This window comes from Typopeltis vanoorti, chromosome 25, assembly GCF_054136105.1.
Source record: "Typopeltis vanoorti isolate ZY-2024b chromosome 25, IOZ_Tvanoo_1.0, whole genome shotgun sequence".
Classification (NCBI taxonomy): Eukaryota; Metazoa; Arthropoda; class Arachnida; order Uropygi; family Thelyphonidae; genus Typopeltis; species Typopeltis vanoorti.
In genome coordinates this window covers 26,880,977-26,894,218 of record NC_143573.1, presented here as the reverse complement: position 1 = coordinate 26,894,218, position 13,242 = coordinate 26,880,977, and the positions used below count along the sequence as shown (strand labels likewise).

General features: G+C 35.2%; 1 protein-coding gene across 1 annotated transcript in view; it reads left to right on the top strand.

The window, feature by feature from the left end:
- The window catches only part of Glut4EF (Glucose transporter 4 enhancer factor), a 332,547-nt gene that overhangs the window by 41,846 nt on the left and 277,459 nt on the right, over nucleotides 1-13,242 (top strand). The window contains exon 2 of the mRNA XM_090414696.1: nucleotides 3,881-4,053. Coding sequence (XP_090270822.1) covers nucleotides 3,881-4,053 — 173 coding nt within the window. The remainder of the gene's footprint in view (nucleotides 1-3,880; nucleotides 4,054-13,242) is intronic.

Here is a 13,242-nt window from a genome sequence, read left to right as displayed (position 1 = left end):
GCTCCCTAACCCTAACACAATATTTTAAATATCTGAAAATAGTATGGATTCCACAATCGATTTTCTTGAATTTCCAGGAGAAAAAAACTCGCTTGCCCTTGCCAGAGATCGACTAACTCGGAAACCGGTCGAAAAAAAAAAAAAAAAAAAAGGCTTAGAAATGTTCCTCTAGTCGGCAACTAGATATGAACCCAAGTCTTTCTTCGTGCGGTCAAGCGTCGTGGAGTGCAAACGCCACTTCCACTGAGAAAAAAAAAAAAACTTTAGCTCTTCCCCCGGTACAAAATGTACTATAGATAAACAAATAACCTTTCGTGGGTGAGAGCCACATAAAAAAAAAAAAATAATAAAAAAAAAATAATAATAATAAAGAAAGAACGAAAAAATAGAGGTTGTCAAGTTCACATCTTCACTTTACATCAAATAGTTGAGAAATCATGAAGATATGATAAGGATCTATAATTACGGATTGTAGATAAGGAAATAGCATATGAGGAGATGCCCAGAGAAAAGCTTTTCAAAATGCTACAATTATATGGGAGATAAATGGAACATTATATAGAACAATACACAGTCTATATTTAATTTGAAGTCAGCAACCAGAATTGAACGAAATGCAGGAAGTTGGTTTGATGTATTTCATCTATATGGATCGCATTATGAAAGAAAGTGGCATTAAAGCCTGATATTAGAATTGGAGATATCAAACTTAGCTCTCTGCTTTATCATATTGTTCTCCTAAACACATCTGGTGCAAGGCTCCAGCATTCAACAGCTGTAACAAATTTGGCATGAAAATCTGCAATAAAAAGACCAAAACTATGAAATAAGCAGGAACATAGAAAACTTCAGCTACATTCTGAATGGAGAATCTGTAGAAGAGCAAGTAAAATATTTCTCCTATTTAGGCACTATTTTTAGCAAAGATGGAAAATTAAATTTGGAAATGGACAATAGAATAAGTAAAACTGGTATGCCAGTTGCATGAATTTATAAGTGGAATTGGTGAGAAATTAGCCAAATCACGAAACTAGCAATATACAGACAGTGTTCAAACCACTTTTTAGTTATGGATCTGAGGGCTGGATTAGAAATGGCACACTTAATCACACATTAAGGGCCACAGATAGGAGAGTACTGAGAAAATTAGGGGAACGAACAGATGGCATCAGTGGCAAAATCATGTTAAAATTATATAACTATCCGTTCACCCAAGTTTTAGGCGATTTCCACTCCTGAGTATTGATAGAATTCCATTATTTTACCATTGAAGAATTCCAACTGAGCATTAAGCATATTGTTTTAATACTCATACTATTCCGATCTTCGAAATTAATTTGGATTATCTCTTTTGAATGTTATATGCCATATTAAGGATATTTTACATTTAAACAATAATTATTACAGAAACTGATTTCAGTTCAATACGTTAAAATTAACTTTTTGTAATTATTGTTTTGTATTGCATTATGTTGACACATGCTGAGGATTATTCTGCTTCATAAAAAATCTCATTTGTAAAGAGGGAGTGAGAGAGAGTTAGTATGTAGGAATTAAGAGATTGCCTGTAATTTAGAAGCGGTAGTATTCTGACAGTATTTTTAATAGTCAGTGTTACTGCAATTATGGTACTGCTTGAATTTCAGGTGAAATTTACATTCTCAACAATTAAACAATAACACGAACCAGTTAGCCACTTTGAAATTGCAGCAGAATTCATGTTTCCTTAATACTTCGCTTTTTTTTTTTAAACATAATGAGATGTTTTTATGAAATATCATTTATTTATTTACATTATAGTTACAAATAAAAGTGTTCGAGGAATGACTTGTTGAAATCGGTTAAAAACTATGAAGAATACACCCACTGTATTCCCCCACCTCCAGGGTCGCCCCGTGCTTTAGCATATTTTGCCGCTCCTTCTCCCTTATTTTTCGTATAGTCGCCCCGTGCAGTAGCATATTTTGTCGCACCTTCTCCCTTATTTTGTATAGTTTATGCCAACTTTTCCACCCCCCCCCAAAAAAAAACTTGTCGCCCCGTGCAAAAGCACGTCTTTCACCGTCGGTAGAGCCGGCCCTGCCCACCTCGCATGTGTTTGATTGAGCTGAACTTTTCACAGGATATTAAGCCATGTCAAAAATAATTAGTGATGATTCTGACGATGCCACTTCTATACATTGCGAATTTTTCTGAAGCCTGAGACTTCCGGAGATATTTGAGAAGGATGAGATCCCGCTATTCCCTCCATTTTTGTCTGATGGCTGGAAACTCATGGAATACCAAATAATAATAAAAAAAATATATTTTGACATTTTTATCAAATTATATATATTTCATCTTCCCTTTGTGTTAGGCTCAAAAGGTCCGTCACAGGGTATATATGTATAATAAACAACAGATAATTTATCTGACAAATTGTTTATTGTAAAAAAATTTTGGTCCTTTAGTCTAAATCGATTGAACGAGATATCTTCTTTTCTTCCTCAGAAGTGTGTATATGGAGGAAAAGAAGAAGAAAAAATCATGCCTATTGGCATTTCTCTTAGAAACTGATTTTTATAGCACAAAACAGGCACACCCTCCAGAAGAACTCACGTAATTAACAGACATTTGATTATAATTCCGAACAACTTTTTAAAATATTTTTCTCAATTTTCAGAGGGCACATTTTTATCCCGATGGATTTAACGCTTTAGATTTCTTTGTCTTTTGAATATCTCCATGGAATAAAAGTGGTGGAACTCAGAAATGGAGTTACAGCAAGTCGAATTTCTCCCTAATTGATGGTACCGACAATTCAAGTCATCCTCCCTATTTCCTCCGATATCTTGATGATCCATTATCTCAAAACTCACCGGTTTGTATTTTGGACACCATTATAGTTTAAAAAAATGAATAAATAAAATTAAGTTAAAAAAATAAGAGAACCTGGAATTTTACTTTCACGTTCAGTTATTTGTACTATTTGTATAAACAAATCCAACACTTTGAATATAATCAACTCTTTTTATATCCACGAACTTTTACCTACTGCAATATATTTATTTTTATAATTTTTTAGTGCTCGTCACCAACGAACAACTTTCTTTTACAAGATAAAATGTTCATCAAAGAAGTTCATAATCCGTTTTTTATAGTTTCATTTTTCGTTATTAAATGATTAATTTAATGTATTTTATTAAATACATTAGTATTTAATAAAATAAAATTAAGTTAAAAAAATAAGAGAACCTGGAATTTTACTTTCACGTTCAGTTATTTGTACTATTTGTATAAACAAATCCAACACTTTGAATATAATCAACTCTTTTTATATCCACGAACTTTTACCTACTGCAATATATTTATTTTTATAATTTTTTAGTGCTCGTCACCAACGAACAACTTTCTTTTACAAGATAAAATGTTCATCAAAGAAGTTCATAATCCGTTTTTTATAGTTTCATTTTTCGTTATTAAATGATTAATTTAATGTATTTTATTAAATACATTAGTAATTTTTATCTTCTGTATTGCAAATTGGAATTTTAATTTGAACATTTCGATTACTGACACAACAGATGGTATGAAAGCTGAAAAGAAATTTTCTTTCTGTCCAAGCCAAGAATAAAATATTGAGAAAAATATCTCGAAAACACGAAAAAAAAAATATTTACTCGTGTTTTTGAACTTGGTTCTCGAAGTTCAGTTTTTCCAATTCCTCTTCCAAAATGTTTATCTGTGTTCAAATGTTTATTCATATGTTTAAATGTCCATATGATTATTACATATGAACAATTGTTCGAAAATAATACTGATTGCACGTTGTTTAAAAAATTCATCAAAATAAAAATGCTTAGTAACATATAAGAAATTATGCTTTTTATCTGACTTTCAGTGGACGGAAACGTCGTCCCAGCGCAGACGGTGACGTCATGGACGACTGCATGGCTGCAATGGTACTTATGCGGTTGTCATGCAGCCCGAAGTCTCCCCGCTTGCCCGAGGTCGGTAGCGATGCCTCGCTTGTGGTTCCTCGGTTATCATCCGTTCTTAGTACTGAAGAATCAGGTTAGTACATTGCGTTATTTCATAGTTTTGTTTCTTATTTTTATTTTATGAAATTTAAAATAAGTAATTTGTATCAGTACTGGTAAGATATTTCATAATATAGCATATGCATGTGCTCACATACGAACATTTTAATATCTATGTTTTTCAACCTCTCTTTTATTCTGATACTTAATTGTTAACTTTCTTCTCAAATAACCAATAGAGGAATCGGCGAGGGGATACTTTTAGGCATATTTGTGAAGAAAGTGTCCATTTGAAAATCGCGATTTATCTAATTTCCTGTTAAGTAAGGTTAACCAAGTTCAGTAAGGCGAGGAAGAGAGTGTAGGACCTCTTCTGTATATTTTAATTGTGGAGTTTTGATATCAGGATATATCAAATTCTGTGTATACTGAATATATTTAGAATTTTATTAATACCTGATTTTCTACTGATTTTTTTTTTTGTAATGGATAATATGACAAAAACGCTTTTTTAATCCTTTTTCTTCAGATTTTCATAGTATTTTTGACATTTTGTTAACCAGTACTTTTTGGAGATCATCATGACGCGGTTAAAACTAAAGTAATTCGTTAAATTGTGGTTTCTTTATTAGGTCTAATGGTATATGCTGGCGATGTGCAGCATCAGCATGCTTGTTTATGTTTACCTTTTAGTACCGCCCCCTGACGTGAGAAACAGAATTTTAGAAAAGGTGACGTCATCTATTTTACTTAGTCACGTGAGGTTATGCGTGGTAACTGGATCTGCGTTCGAAAGGAAAATGTAGTGCTCGTTCGTTTTAGTCCTTAATGTAGAATCAATTAAAATGTCTCGTATTTAGCACAGCTCGCTAATGAAAGCGATATTTTCCTTTTATGCAGAATGTGAGCATAGTTGAATTAGTACAATTACATGGTCTTCTTTCTTTTGCTGTCTGTGTGTAATAACTCTAATTCACTGAAAGCAATAAAATATCACTAAGCCACGATTGTTAGATGCCTGAAATGGAAAAGGAAGATCGTCATTCACGAAGAGCAGTTGGTTAAATTATAACCAGCCTCTCTAAGTTGAAGTATACACTTCAGAATTATTGAAGTGTTTTTCGGAATCCAGAATTTGGTCATGAAGCGGGGGAGAAAAGATTGAAGGACCTATTTTTTTATAATATTGACGTTGCATAATATATGCACTACATAAATGGGAGAACTGCATTTGAAATCAGTGCAGTTCATTTTTCTTTTCTAGCCATAACAGCTGTGTGTATATAAATTTTAGGCAGAAAATTTATGTACCCATCTTTTCTCTTCTGTATAATTTTTACTTAGTGCCCTGATTCTGAGCAACCAGCAGAGTGGTATATATATATTTATTAGTATAGTAATATAATTTATAATATTCGGTGGTGTAGCAGACTGAAGGAATTTATCCCTAGTCCTTACGACGATAATCCACGTTGTAGAGTGACGTTGTTCTTACATTTTTCCCGAGGCGCAAGAGTGCTCCGGGGACTTCATTGTTTGGAGCCTTTAAATTGGACCTACTTTTTCGGCCCCCTCCGCTAGAGCCTCGTACGCCTGTGGATAAATACGACCTGTATACAGGGTGTTTAAATCGAAATGCAACCAATAGAAAATGCATATTTTCTATTGGTTACATTTCTTCTGAATCTTCAATAACGCCCATTGCAGATTCAGGAATCCTTAAGTACGAAAATACTCTTGGTACTTAATTCTTTAAGTGCCAAGAACATTTTAATTGCACCATAATATTCTGTTATGTTCTATTATATTTTATTATGGTGCAGTAAAACATGCAAACTGGACGCTCCTGCGCGTCCGGTTGTAGATGATATCATTTTCTCGTTATCTAAATACTATCAAAGCTACTATGACCTTTCGTAGGAAACACACCATCACTACCATAGGTAAAAGTACAAATTCACCATACTGCGCGATGCTTCACGGACTTCGCTAGATATTTCCTCAAATGGAAGAACATATTATACTGGAAGAACTGTCACCCTTGCAGCAAACGATGATACTTTGACTTTTGGTTGTGTGTCATGAAAGTGTTCGTTTTCGTTCCAATATTTGAATCAGCGACACCCAGAAGTAAAATTTATCAACTTGGAAAAGAAAGAACTCTACCTTATGTGAATGTCAATTAAAAAATAAATACAACAACGCAGCGTTTTTTTTTCCATGACATATATAGCATTCCAGTACATACTGAGTGCTACCCCCCACCTCGATGCTACAATCTTACCTAGGAAGTGTGATCAAGACATTAAGTCTCCGACTGTGCTGAGACCTTATTACAGGAGAAATACAAGGCTGCGCGGAATTTCCTTTTTATCAAACGTAGCTCATGAAATTACAATTCTTTGGTCACATCCTTATTAACACAGATATAATCCTTATGCTAGTTGATCCAGAAACCAGTCCCCGCTATAAAATATATTGGGATTAGTGAATAGATTATGCACGTAAAATTGCATAAGAAAAAAAATGAAATATTTATTATATAAATTTATTGATTAGCGTATCAGTTCTTCAGAGCGAACATATGAGTTGAACTGTTACGTGAAGCAAAAATGGAAATGAAAATAAATGTTGTAGAATTCATTCTTTTGACCAGTGTAATCTATTCACTATTAAGAAACGAAAGAATAATTTAAAAATATCCAATAATGGTGCGCAGTATATGAAAAAAAGTAATAATAATTAGTGTTATTCAGACGAGAACCACTTCCTTAAACTTTTTAGAAAGAAAAACATTTAAACAGTTGTTAATTTAGAAATCTCTCTGTTAATTTTTTTTTTCCCATTTGTATTCCATCTGAAAATGTACACGACATGATTTTCGAAAGTAATAATTATATATTGTTTATTCTAATAAGATTAACACACCTCAATAATACTAACTCTGGATATTTCAAGCCATGGAAACCAACTCAGAGTAGTAATAAAATGAAGATTAGTATTTTGAGTTAAAAGTCAGAAATTCTCAAAATTTTACAGATTTAAAACGTCATTGGAGACTCGAATAAGGTTCATTTAAGTAGCGTTTCATGGCATTTGTTCAGGTCTCTTAACTCTGAGAAGGGAAAGAGCTGGTATGATGTTTTGCTCGAAAGAAACTCCAAGTTCCGTGGGTCAGACTTCTCAGGGTAATGAAAAACGGATGTCATCGACCAGAGTAGAAAGGAATGCAGAAACAAAAGAATCCGACAATTGTGTGATTGTTTTAAGAGAGGAATGTTATCTTTTAATGGAAGGAAAGATCTTCACTGACTTGCAGGTCCTTTCGATATAGGTTTTTAGAACCTAAGTAATATGTTCTGATGAGATCTCTGTTGGAACGGACATCCTCTTGATCTATGGAGCACTGTTAGAGAGTGATTGTCCAAGATCCGTTTTATTTTAGAAGCAAAATAATCGTGGAGTATTAATGTTACCTTTAATTCATTATGATCCTTGTTTGAGAGAATCGTTAGTAGAGTAGAATGAACTACACTGTGTGGGTGAGGATTCTGAAAATTCTAGTTTCTGAGATGGGAGATGCATGATTCATGAAGAATTATTCTCCAGTGAACATAGGTTTCCTATAAGCAGAAAAGCCATTGACTTCCCAACATTAACACAAATGGGTCAAGGAGCGGATGACCGTCATTATTTTCTTTGATAACGTAAATTTTATCCTACGGATACTGAACCTTATTGCTTATTGGCTTTCTTGAAGTTGTTTCTTAATAGCACCAGACTGCTGACGTCAGCAGTAAAAAAGAATGCACTCTGTAACGTTCGTTTTTCGTTTCCATTCCTACTTCGCTCTGAAAATGTGATGAGATACTCAACACGAAATAAGAGTTTTTTTTTTTTTTTTAATCATTTACTTTATTTCTTCCTAAGTAATTTTACGCGTTGACCTATTCATTAATTCTGTTAATATCAACAAACACACGGGAGTATATAAAATGGTCAGTCTGTATCAGTCTTTACCAAAGAGTATGTTAGTGACCACCATGTTGACAGGACTGGCCATGAAACCATAGCACATAAATAAGAAATTCACGAATGGAGAAATATCTGAATCGCTTTCAAGAACAGATTTTTTATTGATCGAGAGAGCGGACTTCAGGGAGTCTACGGAATTAATGATTTTCATAAAACACATTAACTTGGAATTAGTTTTAATAAAACACTATAGGCTTTGAAAAACGCCGTCTAATGATGGCAAAACAATCAAATCACGGGACTCATGGTATTGATGAATTCATTCATGTGTTTTCAGCATGAAGAAGAAAAAGAAACCATGTTGTATGCTTTTGCTCTGTAATGTTCATTATCATTTTTTAAAAAAAATGTCATACTCTCCTTACATGTTAAGTTCAGTGATAGTATTTCCCACCAAAAACGTCGTCGTTATTAATTGAGCTACGTAGGCTGTTGTGTTTTAATGTGTCCTTTATACCTTGACTATTAATGCTTTAAAAAAACGTAGCGAGCACACTATGATTAACGTTCATGTTTTTTCATGAAAAATCACGTTTTTTAAGCTGCTGCAAAACAGTGTCTCACTATATTATTTTGGTTGCTTTGCCAACAAATTGAGTATGTAAACATTAACGTGGCCTCTTATTATTTGAAAGCGATATGTGTATTATACGAGTATAACTACATGCAAATGTTATTGTTTTGTCACTTTATAGGCATGTCAGGAAAAGGCTATGGATATTTTATTCACATAAATAGCTTTATGTGAGGGGTACATGTGACAGCATCACTGGTTCCGTAATCCAGAATAAAGATTGTTGTTTCGATTACAGTCGCCTAATACAGAAACTTTTTCTAAGCTCTTTTTTTTTTTAATGCAGTCGATTCCCACGATCATTGCTGTGACACAAGTAAGAATTTTTTTTTTTTAATTTTATTTTATTTTATTTTATTTAGGAAACTCGAGTTTTTAACCCTAAACTCTTAAAAATCGACCACAGAACTCGCTTTATTTCAAACAGCAGTGACAGTTGCGGATTGCAATTATGGTATGGCCACATTATCTATCATAGATCGTAGTTCCGAATTCTTCAGAATCATCGGTAGTCATGAGCTCAACTATCTGTGACAATAGTTGAGCTCTTACTACTGATAAACATCATTTCCGAAGAGTGAAGACCAGACTACCTACTGATTTTCCATTTTTTTTTTTTTAATGTGAATCTCATCCACAAAGCATTGTAAATTTTATTGTAATTTTAAATTATCTACCTCCGCATTGAAATCAACACTCCATACTGTGGTCCACAGGTACGGCAAGAAGAAACCTAAGCCTCGACAATATCTTGTGTTATTTACGAGCTCGTAACTCCAGACATGGGGAATCCTGAAGTCGTTATCCGAAGCGGTGTGACCGGCAAGGCACTTCGGGACACACTGGCGGTGTGCACATGCAAAGAAAGCATCTTGAAAGTTCCTGGCGAAAGTTCAAAGCTGTATAAGTTCTTGTAACTTTACTGATACCATACTTCTAAAGGAAACAATTCCGGGTGTAAACTTTGGCACGATCGGTGTTCTCCGCGTAGTCTGACTAAGTCTTGGTTTTCAGCATTACAGGTAACTCTTTCACATTGGAGGATGCAAAAAGTTTCTCTCCTGTGATACCTTGCTCTGTAGTTCTTGTCATCACTTCTCTGACTTGTACGAGCTTGAATCAGCAAAGCATTGATTTTTGTCTTTGTTCAGTGGAGAAAGTCGTATTCTGTGTCTTTCTTCCGTCAGGCACTGCCCGGAGAAACGGCGATAATCATCCATAATGCAAGAAGTTCTAGAGGCAGCAAAACATAATTCTGAAGCGGAGAGGGTAATTTAGGCACTAACCATCGCAACCTGGTAATACCAAGATCTCCATGGTTTGCACTGTCACGGAAAATTTCTAATGAGAGAGAAACTTTATACTTATGACTAACCTATGGTAGAGTCTAGAAAGTAGGTAGTAATTAGGAATGAACAAGCATTATTTATGTTTAAGTGGCGCTTTTCAAAGAGAATAGAGAAAAGATTCTAGAGTGGATGGGAAAGAAGAACGCCCTGTTGGAGACAAGAGAACAAAGGTATCTCCCCTCCTCCTAAATGCACAAACGTGCCGTTCAGGGAAAACTCAAAAAAAAAAAAATAAAATAATAATAATAATAAATAAAAAAATAATAATAGTAATAATTCTCAAGTTTCAAATTTTTGTCTCTTACCCAATAGAACGAGAGAAAGCTTACTTGACTGTCGCATTGATATTTTAGGTTAGGCCTCGAACTTAAGTCGATTGCTTGGTTGAAGAGTTACTGCAAGCTCTCCATAATAGTAGAAGGTATAAGATCATAGACAAATAACCATTAACAATGATTATGTCAAATCAGCAGCCATTATGGCTTGGAGGAGAGCTAGGAAACTTCATTAACACCATTAAAGAAGGCAGAAGAGGGGCTCCTTGGCGTACACCACGAAATGCTAGAATGGATGTCATTGTAATGGGACATAGTGAGAGTGAGGGAATTTGCAGAGTAAATCTCCAAAACACGTGCTAGAAAATTTCTGGATCATTCTGCAGTGTGCATCGCTCGAAGTATAGCTTAAAGAACGACATTGTCAAAGGCCTGGACGTCCGGATGCTGTAAAGAAAGATTGAATTTGGCATTGGAATGAAGGTGCTCTCAGTGCAGTCATCCACAGGGATGAAAAAAGTTTTAAAAAGAATTCAAGTTGAGTTTAGAGTTTACCTTTTACAGGTAAACTGTAGACTTAACTATACAACTCTGCCAAAAATCATATTGGAAGTATAGCTGAAGATGCTTATCTAAGCCCTTATGAAAAACACAGAACAGGAGTAACTATAATTGGTCGGTAATCAGATAGTGCCGATGCATCTTCTGCAATTCAAAAACTGGCGCAGATAAGATGGTATACATTTAGTAAACAAGCAGATCAATTAGATCTTGCAAGATAGAAGTAAAGCCTCCTGGTTCTGCTTTATTTCAAGAAGATTGATGGAAAGTTCTGATTTTGGAATAGACCTTGGAATAGAAGAAATGACTAAACCAGGTAGATATGGTGGTGAAGTAGAAAAGACAGCCCTCCAAAAAACAGATCTGTTTTTCTAACATGTTCCATCCTTTGTTTTTCCCATTGTGATCAACGCTGTTGACGGTTACTGACCAGCAGCATTCTTAAATAGTTGCCTAGAGCATCTGATGTATGTGATCAAGTATTTTGCACATACCTCTGCATAAAGGTTTCTAATTTAGTGGCCGATATGCGTACATTAATATTAGTAACGTGGATAGGCTAGACTAAGGATTAAATAATCCAGAAAGCCTGCTCTAGACTAAACTGGATTTTATGCAACATTCTTTTTTAAGTGAGTTTTGTTATGATGTTTCCTATTTAGAATTGCTATGTCAGTTCATCTGTCTGTATATACAGGGTGTTCACAAATGTTTACCCTGATTATAATATATTATAACTCTTCAGTGGATACTTGAAATGGAACAAAGTTAGACTTCAATGCATAACATATAGAAAAAAAAGCCAGTGAACAACTTCAACATATGCACCGCTGGTAACACGTAAAATATCCAAGCGGTAATCAGTAACACGCCACACATTCTCCAACATTTGTTGTGTGACTCCTTCAACTGTATTTCTGATGCGCTGTCACAAGGTCTGGAACTGGTGTTGCATAAACAAGATCCTTAATATACCCCCAAAGAAAAACGCCTAGGGGTGTAATGTCCGGTGACCTCGGGGCCATGGGATTGGACTATCTCTGCCAATCCAGCGATTCGGGAATTCTCGATTAAGATGATTGCCAACATCACGAGACCAATGAGGGGGGGGGGGATATGCGTCCTGTTGAAAGATAACATTTGGTTGCATCTCCTGTATCTGGAGAATGGATTGGACTATCTCTGCCAATCCACGATTCTGGAATTCTCGATTAAGATGATTGCGAACATCACGAGACCAATGAGGGGGAGGGATATGCGTCCTGTTGAAAGATAACATTTGGTTGCATCTCCTGTATCTGGAGAATGGATTGGACTATCTCTGCCAATCCACGATTCGGGAATTCTCGATTAAGATGATTGCGAACATCACGAGACCAATGAGGGGGGGGGGATAAGCGTCCTATTGAAAGATAACATTTGGTTGCATCTCCTGTATCTAGAGAATGACATAATTATTCAGCATGTCTAAGTACACATTTCCATTAATTTCTTTTTCAAGAAAGAAGAAAGGGCCAATCACTCGATCATGCATTAGTCCACACCACACATTCAGTTTTGGACTAGCTCGAATGTGTTATCTTATGGCATGTGGGTTTTCAGATCCCCAGATCCCTACATTGTGTTTGTTGAATACTCCACTCACGTGAAATGTTGCCTCATCAGAGCAACAAACACGCTGCAAAATATCATTATCCTCATCGATGCGGTTCAAAATGAGGTTAGGAAATTCTTCACGCCTTGGACGATCATCTGGCTTTATCTCCTGGACACTTTGTACGCAGACAATTTCAAACGTTTGCGTACCACTTTGTGGACTGTACTCCTTGGCATTTGAAGTTCTAGTCTTCTGATTGATTTCTGCGGTGACCGGGTGAAGACAGTTTGAACTGCCTTAACTGTCTCCTCGGAAACCGATGGTCTGCCACTGCTTGTACTTTTATGAACTGAACCTGTTTCTAAAAACTTTGTCTTCCATGACTTAATGAGCTTGACATCAAGTGGGTTCTTTCCATACTGTGCCTATTCGCTGCACTGTACCTGAAGATTTTGTTTCTGCTAGCCACAGAACACATTGGGCTTTTTCCTGTACTGAAGCCATTTTTAAAGAAAATCATCATGAAGATACCAGTATGGAAACTTTATGAGTGCCCAAGTTTAACTGAAACAAAATTTATTCAGTTAGTTTCATTGTTAAAATATTATTTGTGGTCACCCTGTATAAACGCCATTCTAGATGGATTTTGGATGAAATTTGGTGTTCACGAACTTCACTACAATTTGTGTACGTAGTTGTACATTATGCAAAATCGAATAGATCGTTTATATTGGTAATAAATTAAGATCTCATATGAATCTAATAAATCTATCTTATTCTCATACATCGCGGCAAGATTGCTGTGTGTGTGTGTGTGTGTGTGTGTGTGTGT